General features: G+C 41.7%; 1 protein-coding gene across 1 annotated transcript in view; it reads right to left on the minus strand.

Moving 5' to 3' along the window:
- LOC311129836 (TBC1 domain family member 4-like) overlaps positions 1-18051 on the minus strand; it is a 158848-nt gene that overhangs the window by 25186 nt on the left and 115611 nt on the right. The window contains exons 15-17 of the mRNA XM_084162319.1: positions 3568-3732; positions 3088-3246; positions 2402-2646 (exon numbers count right to left, since the gene is read on the minus strand). Coding sequence (XP_084018445.1) covers positions 2402-2646; positions 3088-3246; positions 3568-3732 — 569 coding nt within the window. The remainder of the gene's footprint in view (positions 1-2401; positions 2647-3087; positions 3247-3567; positions 3733-18051) is intronic.

The following is an 18051-nucleotide window of genomic DNA, read 5'->3' on the forward strand; positions in this document are numbered from 1 at the left end:
GCCTGCCACCCCCCCACCCCCACCGGTTTAGATGGTACAATGATTCTCTATACTATACTTGCTTGTTTTGTCACCTTAACTGGAATTAGGCAAACTATTACAATTTTAGCAACCAGGAAATGGCAAGCAATTTCTGCATAGTGCATCTTTAACTAACAAATAGCCTACCTAATGTCGAAAACGATAAGCAGAAAAATATCTAAATGATGCTTAAAAAATATTTCTGCCGCCCATGGGCCAATTAGGAACATTCGGTTTATTCCAAAAATACCAACATACTAGGCTAATCCATACTGAGAAGGCGTCTTCCAATGCGCAATTGTGCTTGTTCCCCGGCATTTGTTCATTTTGCAAATTCGTACTAGATGAAGAGCCAAAATGAGTATAACAACCTGGCATTTAAAGCATACTAAAGTTTTTGAAATTTCACATACTATAAATATTTATATTTTTGCCTTCCCAATCAGAGTACTATGAACGCAATTACAGTTATTCGGACATGGCCATAGTCAGACATCAGCCTTGAGACACACAACACAGTACACACATATAATACACATATAGGATGCATACAGGCAGGATCTGGCTAGATGTTTTTACATAGTTATTACTCCTGAACATCTGACTGCATAGGCCTATAGCTGAATTGATGTTAGCTTACTCCTACTCCACACAAAACAGTGAGAAAGGGTAGCTAACAAGATAAACAGCTACCAACCACACCATCTTCTAAAAGTAGACAGACAGTCACATACCTTACTTTCCTCACCCTGACAGTATGGAGCAGAGAATAACAATGGATGAAGACCAAAAATGACCCTAAAGTGAAGCAAGCATGTTCCAGCCCTGACAGAATAGTCCGATAGCTGAACCTAGCTAGCGCATAAAAAAAAAAATCACAAATCAAATGTTAACCCACCCAGTTACTAACAGTGGAAGGTTAGTCAACACTGCTAGCCAACAGAGAAAAACAAAAAACATTCTACCTGTGTGAACTTTGAGTTGGCCTTAGCAGAGCCCCATAAGAACACAGTCCTCAGAGGGCAGTGGTTGGCCATCACCCAGCCCTGAGTTACCAGGTAGATTAAACATTACCACGCCTGCTTTTACCTCCAGTCAGAACAGGCTACATGGCTAAGCTAGTAAAGTTACATAGCCAAGACTAACAGAACGAACAGTACAGTTTGGAAGGTTTGATAAGGGGTGGGGACAGTTGGGTTATTGTTTGCTGTAGAATAGTTATGTGATAGTAGAGTAGTGGCCTGAGGGAACACACCTAATGTGTTGTGAAAAGTGTTATGAAATGTAATGTCATGTAATATTTTAAATTGTATATAACTGCCTTAATGTTGCTGGACCTCAGGAAGAGTAGCTGCTGCCTTGGCAGCAGCTAATGGGGATCCTTAATAAATACTTAATCGTCATACTTCACAGGTGAGAACCCCTTATGTGATTGTTTTATTTTTAAGGGGAATGGAACTCTACTCCTACCCACTGTTGCCCTAGCTTCAGTATAACTTCTGTATTTAAAAAAGGAAAAAGAAAACTGAACAGAGCTCGCAAAAGTGGAACGAGCCCTGACATGAGTGGCCAATGATTAATTTACACAAGCGTCACTATGTACCATTTGTGCCAGGTTGTTATTGGGTTGAATTACTTGTGGTAAAAGTGCTAGCAAGTTGGCATTGTTATCACATTCAGGTAACTGCCTAAATAAAGGAAACCAATCACTCAATCAAATGTATTTTCAGCAGTTGTCACAAAGTGCTTATACAGATACTCAGCCTAAAACCCCAAGAGCAAGCAATGCAGATGTAGAAGCACAGTGGCTAGGAAAAACTCACTAAAAAGACAGGAACCTAGGAAGAAACCTAGAGAGGATCCAGGCTTCGAGGGGTGGCCAGTCCTCTTCTGGTTGTGCTGGTGGAGATTACGTGGCCATTTAGGCCAGATAGTTCTTGAAGATGTTAAAACGTTCATAGATGACCAGCAGGGTCAAATAATAATATCAGTGGTTATAGAGGGTGCAACAGGTCAGCACCTCAGAAGTAAATGTCAGTTGGCTTTTCATAGCTGAGCATTCAGAGGTCGAGACAGCAGGTGCGGAAGAGAGATAGATATACTTTGTATCCCTTATTTACTAAAAAGTGTTTCCATTATTTTGGCAGTTACCTGTAGTTTCTTAAGTAATACCAGGTGAATACTAAGTTAAAGTACCAGATTTTTTAAAACTGGGCTTTTAAATAATGCATTACCGAAATGTCCTCTTAGAGGTCCAGCAAACATCATTCTTTCTTTCTTTCTTTCTTTCTTTCTTTCTTTCTTTCTTTCTTTCTTTCTTTCTTTCTTTCTTTCTCCCTCTCATCCATCCATCCATTCATCCCTCCCTCCTTCCCCCTACCTGTAGAGAAGTCATGTCAGGCCTGTATTGTCTGCGGAAGCCCAGGTCGTACATCAGAAACTTGAGCATGTCAAAGGCCTGGTCCTCACTCATGTGCAACAGCAGGATACCTGCCACAAAGCTGATGCCCTGGCAGTAGCCCACCTCAATGTCCAGCAGAGAGTAGGCCTTGAGCAGGTTGTAGAGGGACAGCTGCCCTGCACCCAGCTGGGCAGAGAAGTACTGGTGGGTGGGGAACGTCCGACCTATTGAATTAATTCAAATAATTAATAAATCAACCAATCAATCAATTGGTGTGTGTTTGTTTTTTTGTGTGTATGCATGTGTGTGTGTGTGTGTGTGTGTGTGTGTGTGTGTGTGTGTATGTGTGCGCACGCTTGTGTATGTACCAGAGGTGGCAGGTGAGAGGAGCTATAGGAGGATGGTCTCAGTTTAATGGCTGGAATGGAATAAATGGAACGGTTTCCTTATGTTTGATACCGTTCCATTTATTCCATTCCAGCCATTACAATGAGCCTGTCCTCCTATAGCTCCTCCCACCAGCCTCCTCTGGTACATACACAAGCATGCGCACACATGGAGTATTACTGGGCCGTGAGCTGCTTCAGCAGGTCCTGGTGGAGTGTGTGTGCCAGCGTGCATGTGTGTCTTTGTGTGTGTGTGTGGATGCATGCACGTGCACATACCCAGGTCAACCAGTATGGAGTGCTGCTGGGCGGTGAGCTGCTTCAGCAGGTCTTGGTAGGGGGTGTCTGGGGCTTGGCGGCCGGGGGGCAGACGGTGTCTCAGACGGTGCTGGTGGGAGAAGAGGAGCCACACCTCCCCACGCCTGCCCTTAGGGACACCTGGGGACCGAGATGAAGATGTGTTGGATGTGTTGGGAGTATGGAGACAGTGTAGGATGTGGTAGGAAGATACACACATTACATTACACATGCAATACATAGATTAGCAAAGACAGACAACCATACTAATACAGACATACAACATACACGTGCACACACACACACACACACACACACACACACACACTAGTACAGACAACAGACGTCTGCCATTGGGGCAGCTGCAGAAAGAGTGGGGACTTCAGCACACACACACCCCCACCCAACACACACACACCTTAACCCTTATCTTTCTCTCTCTCTCTCCTTTCTCTCTCTCACCCTGAGAGACTGCATTGTGGATCTCCTCTTTGTCCAGCGGGACGACCTTGGCTCTGCCCGGATTACTCAGCTTCCTGTCCCAGAAGGCTTGCACATCTTTAATGCACGTCCCCACTTCCTGGTAGTCCAGCTTCATCTTCCGGATGTGCAGCTCGTCTCGACTTGCTAGCGGAGCGAGGTCACACAGAGAGGTCAAGAGGTCAGGGAGAGGTCAAAGCAGTGTTAATTTCGCAAACAAAAATAGTGATGAAAATGTTACATTTTTCAATGGCAGGTGACGAGACGATAACTGGCTTATAGATCCAGGAAAAAATATAACTAAACAGAAATGATTTTTCATTTCAGTTGACTAAAATCTCTGTGACTAAAATCTGACAAGTAAGTGGACTGGACAAGAGTTTTTGGAGACATTAAGAGCTTTTCAGTGTTATTTGTTTGGTCCAATCAAAAGCATGAATGACATTAGCAGAATTGTAGCCTCTGCCGAGTCCCCAACAACCAGATGTTCCGGTTTTCAGGGGAAATGGAAAGAGAGCATGTGACTTCTGCTTATGGACATTAACAAGCTGACACTCCATCTTAACTCCTTCACGTTTACTGGATTGGTTGAACAGTGCAGAAGAGAACTTCCCCCGACAGTTTTTTTTTCTTCTTGTCAAGACCAGTATGTAGGGGATCTAGTTTCAGGCGTTAATTTAACACCTACTACGTTAGTTAGGTCAGCAGAATTGTACGGCTTTCTCATTGCAATGTTGCAATGCAGTGTAAAATAAATACCATGCCCAGGTCATTCACGAGTCACCGCTCTGTCCGGCAACTGGTCTCCAATCTGGCTGCAACGAATCATTGATGAAAAAGGGGTAACTTTTGGAGCCACTTTACTTATCGTGTTGATTCAAACAAGACCAAACGCAACGTTTCCACAGGAGAAGACAGCATTTGCACCCACAAGTTGACAGGGAAAAATAGTACCAACCTCAAGAGACATTTGAAAGTGCATAATTCCAATATATACGCTCAGGTAATAACAGATTGATAATGCTAGCTAGTTAGCTTGCAACCTATCAGACCACTACTTATGACAGAACTTTGACTACAATATAGCTACAGTATGTCAAGGGGCAGGGCTCCAGACTGCTACCATTGTCGCAGTTTGCGACCCTTTGACTTGGCTGTGTGAATTACATTTTTAATTGGTCGCATCAGTGCAAGCTGAATATTCATTGCATGGTCACCACACAAGTTTCAAAACTTCCTATTTTTGGGCTGCTAAAACCATGATTTGGTCAAAGTACATTATCCTCATGATTCCTGTAATGAAAGTGTCTACCCAGCCCCTGGGCCTGTGTCACTGGGGCCTGTTTTGCTGAGGCCTGCTACTATGGTGAGCGAGCCACATGATGTGCGCTCCGGGAGAGAGAGAAAAGGCTACTGATTGTATAATATTTCAAAATCCAATTGCAGGAAATACATAGCTTTGGAAGCAACTACTGTTGTTCTCAGCTTTCTGTGGGTTAAATTTGTATTTGTCATCTCTTAATAATGAGTTCAATAGCAACTCTTTTACAACCAAGATATTTGATATGGCTTTAAGATCTGAAGCGCGCAAAATAAGCAATTGTGAGTGCATAGGGTAGCAGGCTATAACTGCAAAAAAAATTTAGGACATTACATTTACTGTTAGATTAATACATGACTACTAGTAGTGGGCAGTGGTGGAAAAAGAACCTAATTTCCATACTTGAGTAAAAGTAAGGATACCTTAATAGAAAATGACTCAAGTAAAAGTGAAAGTCACCCAGTAAAATACTACTTGAGTAAAAGTAAAAAAGTATTTGGTTTTAAATATACTTAAGCATCAAAAGTAAATGTAATTGCTCAAATATACTTATAAAAAGTAAAAATCATTTCAAATTCCTTATATTAAGCAAACCAGATGGCATGATTTTTAATTTACGGATTGCCAGCGGCACACTCCAACACTCAGACATAATTTACAAACGAAGCTTTTGTGTTTAGTGAGTCCACCAGATCAGAGGCAGTAGGGATGACCAGGGATGTTCTCTTGATAATTGTGTGAATTGGACCATTTTACTGTCCTGCTAAGCATTCAAAATGTAACGAGTACTTTTGGGTGTCAGGGAAAATGTATGGAGCAAAAAGTTCATTATTTTCTTTAGGAATGTAGTGGAGTAAAAGTAAAAGTTGTCAAAAATATAAATAGTAAAGTAAAGTACAGATACCCCAAAAAACGACTTAAGTAGTACTTCAAAGTATTTTTTACTTAATTACTTTATACCACTGGCAGTGGGTATTATATTTAGTGTTAGCGATCTAGCTAATGTGTTTTGAGTTTTCCACTTCCTCATTTGGTGAATTAGCCACAAAATAAATTACCTTGATATTAGTGCACATAAAGATCTAGACACATATCTCTTTTGAACAACAAAATGGAGCCCTATTTTAACAGTAAAATATAACAACAATACCCTATTGTCAACCCACAATTCATGACAATCACTGGATTAGGTTGCCCATCAAAATATCTTGATCCTGCATTCCTGCTTGGACATGTTAGAATCTAGATGAAACAACATATTTCTTGAATAGTCTACCACCTCAATAGTCTTAAACAGTCTAAAGCCCTGTGAATGATTTTATAAGGTGATTAGTGTTTTTTTCTATTGCATGACGGCGTGGAAAATAATATGTGCGATCAAATCATGGGCTGGTGCCATCAACTGAAAAAGTTAGAGGCACCAGTGCCACCAGGGGAAAATGTTAGTCTGGAGCCCTGTCAAGGGGTGGGATTTTGTATCTACTGTGTTCTTCTACCAATTCGGACGTTAGAAAGAAAATCATGCGATAGGATGTTATGCCGAAAATTATGTTGGTAGGACAAGGCTATATGTATGTTTGTGCAAGTCAGTGATTTATATTTACTATAGGTTAATGAGGCAATAAAAATGTGATGCAACTAAAATATCCCACTGTTTTAATCATTTTGACAATAACTAGTCCAAATCATTTGAATCATATGCAGGACATTGTTGATTTGGCCAAATTTTGGGGCGATCACAAAATCCTGAAGGGACTGCCTCTAGCACATCAGAGGGTAATTACTTTGGATGTACAGTGGGGAAAAAAGTATTTAGTCAGCCACCAATTGTGCAAGTTCTCCCACTTAAAAAGATGAGAGAGGCCTGTAATTTTCATCATAGGTACACGTCAACTATGACAGACAAATTGAGGGAAAAAAAATCCAGAAAATCACATTGTAGGATTTTTAATGAATTTATTTGCAAATTATGGTGGCAAAAAAGTATTTGGTCACCTACAAACAAGCAAGATTTCTGGCTCTCACAGACCTGTAACTTCTTCTTTAAGAGGCTCCTCTGTCCTCCACTCGTTACCTGTATTAATGGCACCTGTTTGAACTTGTTATCAGTATAAAAGACACCTGTCCACAACCTCAAACAAACAGTCACACTCCAAACTCCACTATGGCCAAGACCAAAGAGCTGTCAAAGGACACCAGAAACAAAATTGTAGACCTGCACCAGGCTGGGAAGACTGAATCTGCAATAGGTAAGCAGCTTGGTTTGAAGAAATCAACTGTGGGAGCAATTATTAGGAAATGGAAGACATACAAGACCACTGATAATCTCCCTCGATCTGGGGCTCCACGCAAGATCTCACCCCGTGGGGTCAAAATGATCACAAGAACGGTGAGCAAAAATCCCAGAACCACACGGGGGGACCTAGTGAATTACCTGCAGAGAGCTGGGACCAAAGTAACAAAGCCTACCATCAGTAACACACTACGCCGCCAGGGACTCAAATCCTGCAGTGCAAGACGTGTCCCCCTGCTTAAGCCAGTACATGTCCAGGCCCGTCTGACGTTTGCTAGAGTGCATTTGGATGATCCAGAAGAGGATTGGGAGAATGTCATATGGTCAGATGAAACCAAAATAGAACTTTTTGGTAAAAACTCAACTCGTCGTGTTTGGAGGACAAAGAATGCTGAGTTGAATCCAAAGAACACCATACCTACTGTGAAGCATGGGGGTGGAAACATCATGCTTTGGGGCTGTTTTTCTGTAAAGGGACCAGGTCGACTGATCCGTGTAAAGGAAAGAATGAATGGGGCCATGTATCATGAGATTTTGAGTGAAAACCTCCTTCCATCAGCAAGGGCATTGAAGATGAAACGTGGCTGGGTCTTTCAGCATGACAATGATCCCAAACACACCGCCCGGGCAACGAAGGAGTGGCTTCGTAAGAAGCATTTCAAGGTCCTGGAGTGGCCTAGCCAGTCTCCAGATCTCAACCCCATAGAACATCTTTGGAGGGAGTTGAAAGTCCGTGTTGCCCAGCGACAGCCCCAAAACATCACTGCTCTAGAGGAGATCTGCATGGAGGAATGGGCCAAAATACCAGCAACAGTGTGTGAAAACCTTGTGAAGACTTACAGAAAACGTTTGACCTGTGTCATTGCCAACAAAGGGTATATAACAAAGTATTGAGAAACTTTTGTTATTGACCAAATACTTATTTTCCACCATAATTTGCAAATAAATTCATTAAAAATCCTACAATGTGATTTTCTGGAGAAAAAAAATCTCATTTTGTCTGTCATAGTTGACGTGTACCTATGATGAAAATTACAGGCCTCTCTCATCTTTTTAAGTGGGAGAACTTGCACAATTGGTGGCTGACTAAATACTTTTTTCCCCACTGTATTCGGTATGAAGTGCCTAGGGGCCGTTTTGTTTCTGGATGGGGCCTATGGGTGTTATTTGTCACCTTATAATAAGGTTACTGGTGAAAGAAGAGTGGTCAAAGCCAAAGATCACTTTGATGAGGCATCATGTTTCACACACAGACAGAGCGACATTCACACAGTAGGTTACTGTCCCCATGGCAACCCCAGGCTGAGTTCACAAACACTTGACAAACACACACTTCACAGTCACATATCCCCATCACATGCATGCACCCCTTACAGAACTGAAATATGGAGAAGTCAAAACAAAATGAACCAACAAAAAATACAAAGATGCAATGTCAACAAAGATATTATAATAACTGTATTTCCTGTTTTCACAGAAATGTGCCTTGCTCCTTACAGGACATAAAAACAACCCAGAATAAGAATGTCTTGGAAACCATGAATCCAACAGCCAACACTACATAATTTGCCACAAACGAAGCTGTTAAATGTCTCTTACCTTCTATTAAAAGTGTTAATTCACAGTTAAATGTGTGTGTTCCATCCAGACATTCCGCTCTACAAATAGTTGTGTTCCAGAATCACAAACAGAAGCGAGAGGCAAGTGAGAGTATTGTGACCCTCCCAAAATAAACAGCAGTCAGAAACAACAGCTTGACAGGAGCTCTGGTGTTTTTATACATAGCGTATCAAACTCTAGCTATTAGCTGCTAATGCTAACTATATCCCATCAGCTATCGCCTCGGATATCCAGTTAGCTAATGCTAACTGTGACTTTTTCCACATTTTGTTACGTTACAGCCTTATTCTAAAATGGATTGAATAGTTTTTTTCCCTCATTAATCTATACACAATACCTCATAATGACAAAGCAAAAACATTTTTGCAAATATATAAAAAAAAAAAAACGGAAATATCATATTTACACAAGCATTCAGACACTTTACTCAGTACTTTGTTGAAGCACCTTTGGCAGTGATTACAGCCTCGAGTCTTCTTGGTTATGACGCTACAACCTTGGCACACCTGTATTTGGGGAGTTTCTCCCATTCTTCTCTGCAGATCCTCTCAAGCTCTGTCAGGTTGAATGGGGAGCATCGCTGCACAGCTGTTTTCAGGTCTCTCCAGAGATGTTTGATCGGGTTCAAGTCCGGGCTCTGGCTGGGCCACTTTAGGAAATTGAGACTTGTCCCAAAGCCACGCCTGCGTTGTCTTGGCTGTGTGCTTAGGGTCGTTGTCCTGTTGGAAGGTAAACTTTCACCCCAGTCTGAGGTCCTGAGCACTCTGGAGCAGGTTTTCGTCAAGGATCTCTCTGTACTTTGCTCCGTTCATCTTTCCCTCGATCCTGACTAGTCTCCCAGTCCCCGCCACTGAAAAGCGTCCCCACAGCATGATGCTGCCACCACCATGCTTCACCGTAGTGATGGTCCAAGGTTTGCTCCAGATGTGAAGCTTGGCATTCAGGTCAAAGAGTTCAATCTTGGTTTCATCAGACCAGAGAATGTTGTTTCTCATGGTCTGAGAGTCCTTTAGGTGCCTTTTGGCAAACTCCAAACTGGCTGTCATGTGCCTTTTACTGAGGAGTAGCTTCCGTCTGGCCACTCTACCATAAAGGCCTGATTTGTGGAGTGCTGCAGAGATGGTTGTCCTTCTGGAAGGTTCTCCCATCACCACAGAGGAACTCTAGCGCTCTGTCAGAGTGACCATCGGATTCTTGGGCACCTCCTGGACCAAGGTCCTTCTCCCCCGATTATTCAGTTTGGCCAGGCGGCCAGCTCTAGGAAGAGTCTTGGTGGTTCCAAACTTCTTCCATTTAAGAATGATGGAGGCTACTGTGTTCTTGGGGACATTCAATGCTGCAGAAATGTGTTTTACCCTTCCCCAGATCTGTGCCTCGACACAATCCTGTCTCAAAGCTCTATGGACAAATCCTTCGACCTCATGGCTTGGTTTTTGCTCTGACATGCACTGTCAACTGTGGGACCTTATATAGGGTCTGAATACTTATGTAAATAAGATATTTCTGTTTAAATTTTTAATACATTTGCAAACATTTCAAAAAACCTGTTTTCGCTTTTTCATTATTGGTTATTGTGTGTAGATTGATGAGGAAAATATTTTATTTAATCCTTTTTAGAATAAGGCTGTACCGTAACAAAATGTGGAAAAAGTCAAGGGGTCTGAATACTTTGCGAATGAACTGTATCTTTAGATAGCTAACTTTAGCTAATGCTAACTACAGTGTCTTCAGAAAATATTCATACCCCTCGACTTATTACACATTTTGTGTTATAGCCTGAATTCAAAACGGATTAAAAATGTTAAAAAATGTCACCCATCTACACACAATACTACGGAAAAGTATTAGGGCCAAGTGAAAAAAAACAGAAAAAAAAAACAGGCGACAGGTGGTGGAACTTGGATTTTTTTTTGTTGCACAATAGTCTTTAAAAAAGTGGAAATATTTAAACAATAAAGTCTAAATAAAGTTTTGTGAATAAAGTGCCAATATTTCGAGAATAAAGCGGCAATATTTTATTTCAAGAATGAAGTCAGAATTCGCAGTTATATTTCAAGATTACAGTAGGGGATTTGGTTAACTGCATGTCTCCCTGGATCCCTGTTGCTGTGCGCGCTGCCATTGAAATGCCTGTTACAGACCTGGTGAAACTATACTTTAGAATTGGCTTTAGTAACAATGAAATCCTTTCTCTTTTAGCACATAATAACCATATTATTATAAGTAGGCCTATTAGGACCTGGAAGAGGTTGTGTCACAGATTCTTTCAGAAGGAAGAACCACACTGACTCGGATGAGGTATTTCATCCAGGTTCGTGTGCTTCCATACATAAGTAGACAAGTGGGTTGTGTGTGTATGCAGGTGTGTGTGTGGAGGTCTAATACACTTGTTCAAACAGGCGTAACAGACACACACACACGGTATCCCCAAAGCAATACCATTCTAAAGGCCATGGTGCGTTGTCAGACTGCAAAGAGACATGGAGTTGCGTGAATCTGTTCCTGTCATGGTGCCCTTATAATTCGCTTCAATATTATCCTCAATTCCCTGCGTATGCCAACACCGTGCATAGTATATTTTAGAGAGTAACAGCTAGACCAGCAGCCTATATGTTGAAAGGAAAGGTTAACTTACAAATTTGTGCGTAATGGCATGGTGCTTATTTTCTTGTGAATGTACAGTACTAGTCAAAAGTTTGGAAACACCTACTTATTCAAGGGTTTATCTTTATTTGTATTATTTCTACATTGTAGAATAATAGTGAAGACTTCAAAAACTATGAAATAACACATACAGAATCAAGTAATAACCATAAAGTGTTAAACAAATCAAAATGTATTTTATATTTGAGATTCTTCAAAGCAGCTACCCTTTGCCTTGATGACAGCATTGCACACTTTTGGTCTTCTCTTAACCAGCTTCATGAGGTAGTCACCTGGAAAGCATTTCAATTAACAGGTGTGCCTTGTTAAAAGTTAATTTGTGGACTTTCTTTCCTTCTGAATGCATTTGAGCCAATCAGTTGTGTTGTGACAAGGTAGGGTTGGTATACAGAAGAAATAGGCCTATTTGGTAAAAGACCAAGTCCATATTATGGAAAGAACAGCTCAAATAAGCAAAGAGAAACGACAGTCCATCATTACCTTAAGACATAAAGGTCAGTCAATATGGAACATTTCAAGAAAATTGAACGTTTCTTCAAGTGCAGTCGCAAAAAACATCAAGCGCTATGAGGAAACTGGCTCTCATGAGGACCGCCACATGAAAGGAAGAGTTACCTCTGCCTCAGAAATTGCAGCCCAAATAAATGCTTCACAGAGTTCAAGTAACAGACACATCTCAACATCAACTGTTCTGAGGAGACTGCGTGAATCAGGCCTTCATGGTCGAATTGCTGCAAAGAAACCAATACTAAAGGATACCAATAATAAGAAGAGACTTGCTTGGGCCAAGAAACACAAGCAATGGACATTAGACCAATGGAAATCTGTCCTTTGGTCTGATGAGTCCAAATTTGAGATTTTTGATTCCAACCGCCGTGTCTTTGTGAGACGCAGAGTAGGTGAACGGATGATCTCCGCATGTGTAGTTCCCACCGTGAAGCATGGAGGAGGAAGTGTGATGGTGCTTTGCTGGTGCTTTTGCTGGTGACAATGTCGGTGATTTATTTAGAATTACTACTTGATTCCATAAGTGTTATTTCATAGTTTTGATGTCTTCACTATTATTCTACAATGTAGAAAATAGTAAAAATAAAGAAAAACCCTTGAATGAGTAGGTGTATCCAAACTTTTGACTGATACTGTAGGTCACGGATTGCGTGGAGAAGGCTCAAGGGCTGCCCCCACACCCTGTCATGGACCTTGCATAGCCACGGGGCAGGGGTTTGGCTAAAGCCCCGTCTGAGACAGTAATTTTACGTTCCATTATTATAACCTAACAGCCAACAGGTCTAGCCATTAGCCTCTATTACATTTACATTTACATTTACGTCATTTAGCAGACGCTCTTATCCAGAGCGACTTACAAATTGGTGCATTCACCCTATAGCCAGTGGGATAACCACTTTACAAATTGTTTTATTTTTATTTATTATTTTTTTTTTAGGGGTGGGGTAGAAGGATTACTTTATCCTATCCCAGGTATTCCTTAAAGAGGTGGGGTTTCAAATGTCTCCGGAAGGTGGTGAGTGACTCCGCTGTCCTGGCGTCGTGAGGGAGCTTGTTCCACCATTGGGGTGCCAGAGCAGCGAACAGTTTTGACTGGGCTGAGCGGGAACTATGCTTCCGCAGAGGAAGGGGAGCCAGCAGGCCAGAGGTGGATGAACGCAATGCCCTCGTTTGGGTGTAGGGACTGATCAGAGCCTGAAGGTATGGAGGTGCCGTTCCCCTCACAGCTCCATAGGCAAGCACCATGGACTTGTAACAGATGCGAGCTTCAACTGGAAGCCAGTAGAGTGTGCGGAGGAGCGGGGTGACGTGAGAGAACTTGGGAAGGTTGAACACCAGACGGGCTGCGGCATTCTGGATGAGTTGTAGGGGTTTAATGGCACAGGCAGGGAGCCCAGCCAACAGCGAGTTGCAGTAATCCAGACGGGAGATGACAAGTGCCTGGATTAGGACCTGTGCCGCTTCCTGTGTAAGGCAGGGTCGTACTCTCCGAATGTTGTAGAGCATGAACCTGCAGGATCGGGTCACCGCCTTGATGTTAGCGGAGAACGACAGGGTTCTATAAGGTTCTATAAGGTGAACAAGTGGTAGCCTAGGTTAGCCGTATAGCTGAGACAAATAGCCTATAAGGGAGTGGATGCCCCTGTTTTGGTATAACCTATGCATCATTCATTCCTCCCATCCTTGAAAACATCACCGATAGATGGAGAGTGAAATGGGATATTACGCTAGGCTACCAACCAAGTCATATCAGATCAGTGATTATTTCATTATAGCCTATCATAATTTATCTAATAGGCCTATATTTAGCCCAATGATTATTTCAAGAAAGGGAGAATCCACCCATGAATATATTCAAACAGCTCCTCAGATCAGCTGGTTTGCGCATGCAGGAGTGGTCCTTGAGTTGCCTCCTCCCACATACACTTGCGTAAAACCCCTGCTTCATTGATAACTTGCTTGCCCAGCCATTGGATAGGGCTATCATTTACTTTCACTTGCCCACTGTAAAGTACGATTAGCCTACAGGTTAAGGTACTCAATATAGTAGGCAGCTATAGGTTTATAGTGGGCTGAAAATAGTGGCGTTGTAGCAAATTTGGAGAGCAGCCTGACATGGGACACACACACACACATACAGTGGGGAAAAAAAGTATTTAGTAAGCCACCAACTGTGCAAGTTCTCCCACTTAAAAAGATGAGAGAGGCCTGTAATTTTCATCATAGGTACACGTCAAATATGACAGACAAATTGAGGAAAAAAAATCCAGAAAATCACATTGTAGGATTTTTTATGAATTTATTTGCAAATTATGGTGAAAAATAAGTATTTGGTCACCTACAAACAAGCAAGATTTCTGGCTCTCACAGACCTGTAACTTCTTCTTTAAGAGGCTCCTCTGTCCTCCACTCGTTACCTGTATTAATGGCACCTGTTTGAACTTGTTATCAGTATAAAAGACACCTGTCCACAACCTCAAACAAACAGTCACACTCCAAACTCCACTATGGCCAAGACCAAAGAGCTGTCAAAGGACACCAGAAACAAAATTGTAGACCTGCACCAGGCTGGGAAGACTGAATCTGCAATAGGTAAGCAGCTTGGTTTGAAGAAATCAACTGTGGGAGCAATTATTAGGAAAAGGAAGACATACAAGACCACTGATAATCTCCCTCGATCTGGGGCTCCACGCAAGATCTCACCCCGTGGGGTCAAAATGATCACAGTATTACTTTAGTGACTTCAAACCAAATCAAATTGTATTTGTCACATTTGCGAATACAACAGGTGTAGTAGACCTTACCGTGAAATGCTTACTTACAAGCCCTTAACCAACATTACAGTTTTGAGAAAAACAAGTGTTATGAAAATATTTACATAAGTTTAAAAAAATGTAAGAGCAACAATATAATAACAATAACGAGGCTTTACAAAGGGGGTCTGATATAGAAATTAAAATACAGTGGGGGAAAAAAGTATTTAGTCAGCCACCAATTGTGCAAGTTCTCCCACTTAAAAAGATGAGAGAGGCCTGTGATAATCTCCCTCGATCTGGGGCTCCACGCAAGATCTCACCCCGTGTGGTCAAACTGATCCCAAGAACGGTGAGCAAAAATCCCAGAACCACACGGGGGGACCTAGTGAATAACCTGCAGAGAGCTGGGACCAAAGTAACAAAGCCTACCATCAGTAACACACTACGCCGCCAGGGACTCAAATCCTGCAGTGCCAGACGTGTCCCCCTGCTTAAGCCAGTACATGTCCAGGCCCGTCTGAAGTTTGCTAGAGTGCATTTGGATGATCCAGAAGAGGATTGGGAGAATGTGATATGGTCAGATGAAACCAAAATATAACTTTTTGGTAGAAACTCAACTCGTCGTGTTTGGAGGACAAAGAATGCTGCATCCAAAGAACACCATACCTACTGTGAAGCATGGGGGTGGAAACATCATGCTTTGGGGCTGTTTTTCTGCAAAGGGACCAGGACGACTGATCCGTGTAAAGGAAAGAATTAATGGGGCCATGTATCGTGAGATTATGAGTGAAAACCTCCTTCCATCAGCAAGGGCATTGAAGATGAAACGTGGCTGGGTCTTTCAGCATGACAATGATCCCAAACACACCGCCCGGGCAACGAAGGAGTGGCTTCGTAAGAAGCATTTCAAGGTCCTGGAGTGGCCTAGCCAGTCTCCAGATCTCAACCCCATAGAAAATCTTTGGAGGGAGTTGAAAGTCCGTGTTGCCCAGCGACAGCCCCAAAACATCACTGCTCTAGAGGAGATCTGCATGGAGGAATGGGCCAAAATACCAGCAACAGTGTGTGAAAACCTTGTGAAGACTTACAGAAAACGTTTGACCTGTGTCATTGCCAACAAAGGGTATATAACAAAGTATTGAGAAACTTTTGTTATTGACCAAATACTTATTTTCCACTATAATTTGCAAATAAATTCATAAAAAATCCTACAATGTGATTTTCTGGATTTTTTTTTAGTTGACGTATACCTATGATGAAAATTACAGGCCTCTCTCATCTCAGAACATGCACAATTGGTGGCTGACTAAATACTTTTTTTCCCCACTGTAGGCCCTGGTCTCCAGGATCCCAAGATAATTTGTTTTATTGGATGTGCTCACGTAGCCTACTAGCCTATAGTCGTTAAAAGGATAGTTGCCATGAGGGGGAAATAATACTGTGAGTAAAGCACCATGGATAAGGTCGTTAATAGTTTCCATTATGCATAGATTTTTTTGCAAGGTGTTCGCCTAGGCTACGCAGAAGAACGTTGTAGCGAATACGGAGGGCAGACTGACAGGGACTCCACCCCAGTTCTCTTCATATTCAGTGACAAGAACGTTTTTTGTTTGTGCTCATAACGCACCATGGCCAAGTGTATGCCTAGTCTGAAATTGCCAGGGGGAAACTTGGTGTGTGTGTGTTTGCGTGTGAGTTATTAGATCGTTAGATAGATAAGCGTGAGTGCGCAGTGACGCCTGTTTGAACGAGTGTATTAGATTGATGGCCATTTGTTTGTTTTTCCCTTACTTTTTACATACACACCTAACCCGCCCCAAACCTGCCCATCTCTACCTATGTACTGTATGTAACCACAGTTCCTCCTTCTGAAAAGAAACCGTGGCACAACCTTTTCCAGGTCCTAATACTTACGATAATATGGTTGTCATGTGCTAAAAGAGCAAGGACGCCCTTCTTACTAAAGCCAATTATAAAGTATAGTTCCACCAGGTAATTTAACTCAGGCATTTCAAATGGTGGCGCGCACAGCAACAGGGAGACATGCACTTAACCAAATCCCCTACGTTAATCTTGAAATATAACTGCTACTTTATTATTCTCTAAATATTGCAAATCTATTCTCGAAATATTGGCAAGTTATTCTCAAAATATTGACACTTGATTCACTAAATTAAATTTCAACTTTATTCTCGAAATATTGCCACTTTTTTAAAAGTACTATCATGCAAAAAATAATAATCCAAGTACTGTCACCAGTTGCTGTTTATTAATTTTTTCTCTTCACTTGGCCCAATACTCTTCCGTACAATACCCCATAATGACAAATCAAAACTAAGTAACTACACCACTCAGGAACATTCACTGTCATATTGGTAAGCAACTCCAGTGTATATTTGACCTCGTGTTTTAGGTTATTGTCCTGCTGAAAGGTGAATTTGTCTCCCAGTGTCTGTTGGAAAGCAGACAACCAGGTTTTCCTCTAGGATTTTGCCTGTGCTTAGCTCTATACAGTTTATTTTATCCTAAAAAAACTCCCTAGTCCGTGCCGATGACAAGTGTAACCATCACATGATGCAGCCACCACCATGCTTGAAAATATGAAGAGTGGTACTCAGTGATGTGCTGTGTTGGATTTACCCCAAACATAACACTTTGTATTCTTTGCCACATTTTTTGCAGTTTTACTTTAGTGCCTGCCTTATTGCAAACAGGATGCATGTTTTGGAATATTGTTTTTCTGTACAGACTTCCTTCTTTTCACTCATGTAGGTTAGTATAGTGGAGTGTTGTTGATCCATCCTCAGTTTTCTACTATCACAGCCATTAAACTCGGTAACTGTTTTAAAGTCACCTTTAGCCTCATGCTGAAATCCCTGTGCGGTTTCCTTCCCCTCCAGCAACTGAGTTAGGAAGGACGCCTGAGGGTCCTTACAGATAATTGTATGTGTGGGGTACAGAGATGAGGTAGTCATTAAAAAATCATGTTAAACACTATTATTGCACAGAGAGTGAGTCCATGCAACTTATTATGTGACTTGTTAAGCACATTTTTATCCCTGAACTTATTTAGGCTTGCCACAACAAAGGGGTTGAATACTTATTGATTCAAGACATTTCAGCTTTTCATTTATTATTAATTTGTACACATTTCTAAAAACATAATTCCACTTTGACATTATGGGGTATTGTGTGTAAACTGTAACACAAGAACATTTTGAAAAAGTAAAGGGGTGTGAATACTTTCTGAAGGGACGGTATATCCCATCAGATACCTAACTCTGGCTAATGATAAATATATCCTT

The sequence above is a fragment of the Coregonus lavaretus genome (genome assembly GCF_964263955.1).
Source record: "Coregonus lavaretus genome assembly, chromosome: 5".
NCBI classification, from domain to species: domain Eukaryota; kingdom Metazoa; phylum Chordata; class Actinopteri; order Salmoniformes; family Salmonidae; genus Coregonus; species Coregonus lavaretus.